The sequence below is a fragment of the Lagopus leucura genome, unplaced genomic scaffold, assembly GCF_019238085.1.
Source record: "Lagopus leucura isolate 7727_CA_CO unplaced genomic scaffold, USGS_WTPT01 Super-Scaffold_100021, whole genome shotgun sequence".
Lineage (NCBI taxonomy): Eukaryota > Metazoa > Chordata > Aves > Galliformes > Phasianidae > Lagopus > Lagopus leucura.
The window spans coordinates 12,379,218-12,385,985 of NW_024962274.1; the positions used below are offsets into that span (position 1 = coordinate 12,379,218).

The 6,768-nt window shown below is 45.5% G+C and overlaps 1 protein-coding gene across 3 annotated transcripts in view; it reads right to left on the reverse strand.

Annotated features, from left to right (window-relative positions):
• The window catches only part of ARMC8 (armadillo repeat containing 8), a 58,315-nt gene extending 53,067 nt beyond the window's left edge, over nt 1-5,248 (reverse strand). For 2 of the 3 annotated variants that reach the window (XM_042878237.1, XM_042878236.1), the window contains exons 1-2: nt 5,208-5,248; nt 4,718-4,794 (exon numbers count right to left, since the gene is read on the reverse strand). In XM_042878237.1, the coding sequence (XP_042734171.1) occupies nt 4,718-4,794; nt 5,208-5,210 (80 nt within the window). In that variant the 5' untranslated portion in view covers nt 5,211-5,248. Of the gene's footprint in view, nt 1-4,154; nt 4,176-4,717; nt 4,795-5,207 lie in introns of those variants that run through there. The other variant, XM_042878238.1, reaches the window with a different exon arrangement.
• Between the last annotated feature and the right edge of the window lie 1,520 nt (nt 5,249-6,768).

The following is a 6,768-nucleotide window of genomic DNA, read 5'->3' on the forward strand; positions in this document are numbered from 1 at the left end:
GGAACACTTTTTCAATACCAAGAATAAATAAATGAAAAAGATGGCTGTAATAAACACAGTTTGAGGTGTTCCAAATAATTTCAAAGCAACTGCCACAGGAGATGCAAGATAGGTCCCACAAGAGCAGCGTTACTACTTTAAATAGAAGCTCTTTTTTCATGGCCTGTGATTGCCTTCTGCTACCTTCTGTTTGAAGAAGGCAGAATCATCCTCATCCAAACACAAGCACAGTGCACTGCCCTGCAGAGGAGCTTTTAACACATAACTGATTTTCCATACCAAGACTTGGGCTAGGTTAACCCAACTACATTTTGGTTGTACCAAAAAATATCATTTTCACAGTCTTCAAAACACCAAGTATAACAATTAAACACTGTCAGCCTAAGCCTGTAGGGACCCCAAAAGATTCAAAGGGATCCACCAGTTCTGATCCACAGCCAACCCCTGCACATCCGTATCAAAAACACATTCTCAGACACTCAAAATCATACTGCATGGGAAACATATATATAGCAAATTAAATCATAGAATCACAGAATGGCCTGGGTTGCAAAGGAGCACAATGCTCATCCGGTTCCAACCCCCTGCTGTGTGCAGGTCACCAACCAGCAGACCAGGCTGCCCTGAGCCACATCCAGCCTGGCCTTGAATGCCTGCAGGGATGGGGCATCCACAGCCTCCTTGGGCAACCTGTGCCAGTGCCTCACCACCCTCTGGGTGTAAATATACCGCATGGATCTGTACCACTATTCCCCCCACCAGAGCACTGCACATGGCTACCAGGGAAAAAGGAAGATACTGTCAAGTTCTTCAGCACCCAGCACTACTCCTATAGGACAATTCCTTCATTTTCCTGAGAAATAAAACGTTCACGCAAGTTTGGAAAATGTTTGTCTGGCAACTCCAGCTGCTGGGGTTAAGCACATCCAAAAAGGATAGGCACAGCAGGAGCATGGGAATCCTCGGCACACCACCATGACTATTTACAAGCCTTACAAAATGACACCCTATGATTGCTAAGGGGAACAGCCTGATGAGAAACAGTTGGGACCCTGAATAAGCCAGATTTCTCAGAGAGAATTCTCCTTTCAAAATCAGCCACTGAGATGGCATTTACATCACTCCCTAAGATGACAGATTGCCTCTTTGAAGACATCACACTAACTGTAAGCATGACAAAACATTTCTCAAACATGTCTCTGACCAGCAAAGGAATCAGCAGACAGAAATAGGCATCAGTCTTGCATTTGAACAAAGTGACCCTGAGATTAAGAGTGGGTGAAAACCAAATGGTAGTCTAAAATGCTGCCACACAGCAAAGCATTGGATGGAGCTCTTCAAACAACACAGAAATTTACAGAGCTGTCCACATTCTGTTCCTCTGCCAACAATGACAGAGTATTGAAGAGAACATCTGAGAGAAGTCTTTAATCACTTAGAACATCAGCTCGGGGTTGTCTATGGATTCCCAACATCAAATACGTTCAATATCTGCTCACCTGACATTATAACTGACCTTGCCAAATGCAGGCAAAGCGTATCTGAGGAGATGTGAACTGTAGGGCAGTAACATAGAAGATTAAAGGTTTAGAAGAGCACTTAAGTAGACACAAAGCAAACCTGTAAGACCTCTCAAGCATAAGCATGGACTCAATGTACAGCTCATGTTTACAGAAGGAAACTACAAGCTTAAGTTTCCTCATTTATAAAGGTGAATGCACACACTTCCACACAGATGTGGATACGCAGAAATGGGCCTTGCACATTTTCAACAGTTCTGCACCAGCTACAGAAGATGGCTGTATAGTCAGCCTTGCAACAAACCCCAAAATTCCAAATCCTGAACTGAAGTCACCAATTTACAGGCCGGTGTGCACAGTTCTCTCATTCCAAACTATGAATACCAAGGTGAAAGTAATAGAAATGATGCAAACAAAAGTTCCATGTAAAACTGGACCATGGTTTCTCGCTTCTCCCACAAAGAGGAAAACCAAAAAGCCCCTGGCCAGGCAGGACTTTGCTGTGTGGGCAAAAGGCAGTTCTGAACATTACCTCTCTGACAACTCATGGGAAAAAAAGAGATGACATTTGGTGGTTTGTACACCTTCAGAATATCTAATTACAAGCTTTCTCCATTTACAAGACCACAACTGGATTGGCATGATTTTCAAGTCCAGGAAGCATTTAGCTGAATTTTACCTTTATCAAACCTCATTCAGAAGCTGCTTTTCATTAAAATATAAAAGGATGCAATTAAAAGAAAGCCCCAAGCCCAGGTTACTCATTCAAGTTTCTTTAATAGCATATGAAGAACAGAGCTACTGTAACTGAAGACAATCTGCAGAAACAAAGCCTCTTAAGACAGCCCTTTCCAATCCTTGATTTTCATACAGCCCCATCAATCAAAATAAAGATCTAGGTCATCCATACTTTCAGCCAGGAAGGAGGAGGGAAAAAAAAGCAGCACATCTTAGGAACCAAGGATTTTCAGTGAATTCCACAGAATACTTGGTAGAGCTTCTGAAAGACGCCTGTTCTACCCCTACACCCTTTTCCACCTCACCTCACCCCCTCATATCAGTTAATTCCAACTTCAACACATTTTCTGATACTGCAGGGCAAAGGAAGAAGGACAAAGCTGTATTATTCTGCCCAACAAGAATCTCGGACTGAGGCTTTTTTATACCTTCAATTGGACTGTATCACAGCCATCCACTAATTGGAAAATAAACCCATCACAAAGGATTTGTTTAACATCAAGAAAGATGTGCTCTCAGGAACAGGTTTTTAATCAGTCACTAACTTACCTTACCAACCAGATCTGCCCTGTGATTGTTTTCCCCTGCACTCCTCAGAAGCACTTGTCCTGTCAGATGTGTAGCTTTAAAAGGTCTAAGGGAAGATAACTTCAGCGTAAATTCCTTCAGCAGTTTCTAAGCAGTTATTTGAACCTCTACAGCACTGAGCCATTCTTAAAAGGACAGATCTTCCATCCCCTCCTTACAATCTCACAATATCTGTTTGAGAAGAAATGGCTCCTGTACAAAGCTCAGCCTCAAAGACACTGGCTGGTGGTCTTCACAGTACCAAAAGGCAAAGAACATATCACAACAGACACATCCAGCTACTGAAGAAGAAGGAAGAGCTGAACAAGCTGTGTGATCAGAGACCGGATGCAAGCTTAGAGAACTTCGTGACACAGAGCAGCATAACATCTTCTATATTGGAAAGTGGACACCAAACTGGCATCCAGTAAAGAAAGCTATTGTGAAATAAACTGGTATTTTGCTGGACAAATTATTTTTAAATGGACAAATTATAAACTAACTGGAGAAGCCCAGCAAGATAGTTTCCCTGATCAATCAATTTTATTCCAGATCTCAGAAAAACCAAAAGGCAGCTCAGCATAAAATTCACTGTCATGCACAGACAACAGAAAGAATTTCATATGCTAGCTAAGACAAATCGATTGCCCAAGACTTTTGGTTCTGGACAATCACTGCAAAAGATGAAAATAACACCCCAAGAGAGAGGGGAAGGGATCCCAATGCTTGTGGCTTCCAGTTAATAGAAGAAAGCAGAGCGGGCAGGGCACACCGCCCCATGCTCAAGCACTTCCAAGGAGGTTCAGCCAGCCCACATGGGCCTATGGAAACATTCTCACCCCTGAGTCCATCCAACCCAGCTTCCTGAGCAAAGGAGTAAGAACAGGGGGTATAAGAAATGCCAGACTCTTCTACAGGGAACAGCTGAGGACCCAAGAATGTGTACACTAATGTACCAGAAGTTTTTGTACAGGAGAGTGTATTTCAGCAAATAAAGCTTTCAAGACATTTATATAAACACCTGCTTTGGTTCTCATGCATTTCAGGGGAAAAGTAATGCTGATAAGTTGTCCATCCTATCCCCAGGACATCTTCCTGAATACTTTTTTTTTTTTTTTTAAATCTACTACTGGAAACACCTCAGGTTGTCCTGAATGACACAACCAGCAGTCCTGGCTTTGTGATCCTCTCCATTCTGACGTTTTGCCAGTCAGCCACAGCAAGCAAGCTGCAGACAAGGCCCAATGTCAGCAAAGTCAGACACGGGAAGGGACCTGCTGTGTGATTACAACAGAGAGTGCATAGCCCAAAACCAGCAAGGAAACAGACCTTTGTATCAGCTCTACTACCCGTTCAGCAGGGCAAAACTTCTACTCGATCTTTCCATCATTCCCACTGTCATTGGCATGCAACACTGAAATATAATTTGCATCACAATTTATTTCTATGGAAGTATTTTCTTTCTATTTGCAAATCCCTTCATTTTGACAGAAGCCATGCATCAGAAAAAATCAACACTCAGGCGTAGCAGCAGGGGAAAACAAAAGAGGCAGGTGTGATGACTTGGCAGAGGACAAGAAGAGAGCAAGAGGAAAGAGAGGAAAGTAGATTTGTAAGAGAATCAGGAGGTAGCCTAAAGGAAGAAATGGATTATAAACTTTTCTTGAATGTTTGCTGAACGTTTTAGCCTCACTGCTGCCAAGTGGGAGGCTGGCTATACGCACCACAAAGTAACAGGATGTTCAGCCAGTGCTACCATGCATGTTTTAAAATCCCCAACAAGATTTCTCTAAAGAGACAGAGCTTCTCCCCCCAACTGCCAGTGCTGGCAGGACTGCAGCTAACCCAGCTTACGCTCACCCAGCAGCCCCAAAGCCTTTCAGATAACTTACATGACACCTTGCAGGACTTTCTGGGGATCCAGGTCAAACAATCTGTCGACGTAGTGGCGGCTGCTGGCTGTTACCTCCTGCAGAGGGAAAAAGAGGATTGTTTTTTAAATACTTTTGATCAATTCATATAATGGCTGTTAAACAGGAATAACTAAAGCAACAGCAAGTCTGTTGCTTGTCAAAACCTACCAGGCAAGATAGCAGCAAAACCACAGGATCATATTCAAATGTGCAGTATGTTACTGCTGGGCAACATCTGCACAAAGAATTAACCCTGTGTTTAAGTGTGAGTTAAAGAATAAGATGTACTTAACGTGGGTAGCAGCACATTACAAACCAAAGCATGTTAACGGAGTGCTGCCAGGTGCCTGTATGGTTACCAACAGGACACACAAAAAAGGTCAGATATATTTCAGATATCAGTACTACCTTCAATTCCCATTTTATTGTGTCAATTACTACACAGAAAAAAAAAAGAAAAAAAACCAACCATGAATTCCTGCAAGAAACACTTGCTAAGAGCTGTTACTGTTGCTCAAGAACCATGCTGACAAACAAGCTCTTGAAGAGAAGGAAGCTCGTATTGAGACATCTCACTGCAGGACGCCTTATCACCTTTACCTACTGCAGAAAACAGTCACCTGACAGACCTGCTGCTGTCCCACACAACCTCAGTGGGGCAGCAGCACAATGTTCTCCATGACAGTCCATTCCCTACTGTATTAGACAAAGTGAGCTCTCATCTCAGCAAGAGGACATGCTTGCAAGCCAAACACTTGTGCACCAATGACTTATTCTCTTTGAGAAGATCCAAAGTTGGAGATGGAAAGCATTCCAAAAAACATGGGTGGGAAAGGGGAAGGTAATTTTCCCTCTGGGTTCTCACAAACACGTGACAGAATATATTTCCATTATCTCACTTTTTTGTTTTTCTATTCTGCCAACTCAACATTTTGTTATACTCTTCCCATTTTTTCCTTAACAGTTTTCCTTGAAAGAAGCTATAAAGGAACTACAAACACTCCATTGCTTTGCAAGCATCCACTCTTGGCTAAACCTGTGCCTCTTTTCTTGGAAACAGCAGAACTGCCAGCAGCGTGCTGGGGTCTCACAGAAGTCTGAAAGGAGAGCCTGGAGGCAGCAGAAACCCTCAGCCTGCAGACAACTTCAATTATGCTGTGTAAATCCTACAGGCGAGTCCACAGGTAAGTTGTTCCTATTTATGGTCTGATTTTTGGGTGGTGCTGCATGGAGTCAGAAGTTGGACTTGATGACCCTTATGGGCCCTTTCCAGTTTGGGATTTCCATGATCCTCCACGTAGCGAAGACAATATTTTTGAGAACAACAGGTAACTTCCATCTGCCCGCTCCATATACCTTTATGTAGAGACATTCTGGATTCTGGAGATCCCTCTGCCTTCCATTTCTAAAACACCCTGGTTTATCGGCTGGGGGGACCTCACTTATAACCTGGGGCTACAACGAGCACAAGGGCGTTCATACCGAGGCCACCAAGTCCTCCGGGCGGGACCCCGAAAAAAAAAAAAAAAAAAAAAAAAAAAAAAAAGAATGCTTTCCCAACACCATCATTTTCGCGGGGTTCTCGCTTAGCAAGAAACGCTACGCCGGACAAACAGAACGGGCCGCTCTCGGCACGGAGGTGAACGCGCCGTTCCGCAGCGGCAGCGCCCCGCCCGCCCCCTCCCCACACGGCCCGGGCAGCCCCACCGCGTGGGGGCGGGCAGGGCCAGGCGGGGTTGGCCGCAACCCGCCGAGCGCCGCCGCGCGGTACCGCCGGAGGAAAGGGGCGGAGGGGAGGCGAAGGTGGGGGGGACGTGCCGAGCGACCCGCGAGGTGCCGAGCCGCCGACGCGGAGAGGAGAGCCCCGCGCGGGGAGAAGTCGTCGGGACGGGGCGCGCGGGGGAGCGGCCGCACAACCGCCTCGCAGCGCGGCCCGGCCCGCGCCCCCCCGGCGCCGCACAAAGCGCCGGGTCTGGTGCCTGGCTCTCTCCGCCGCTCGCGCGGCCCGAGGTCGGGCCCGGCCCCGCGGC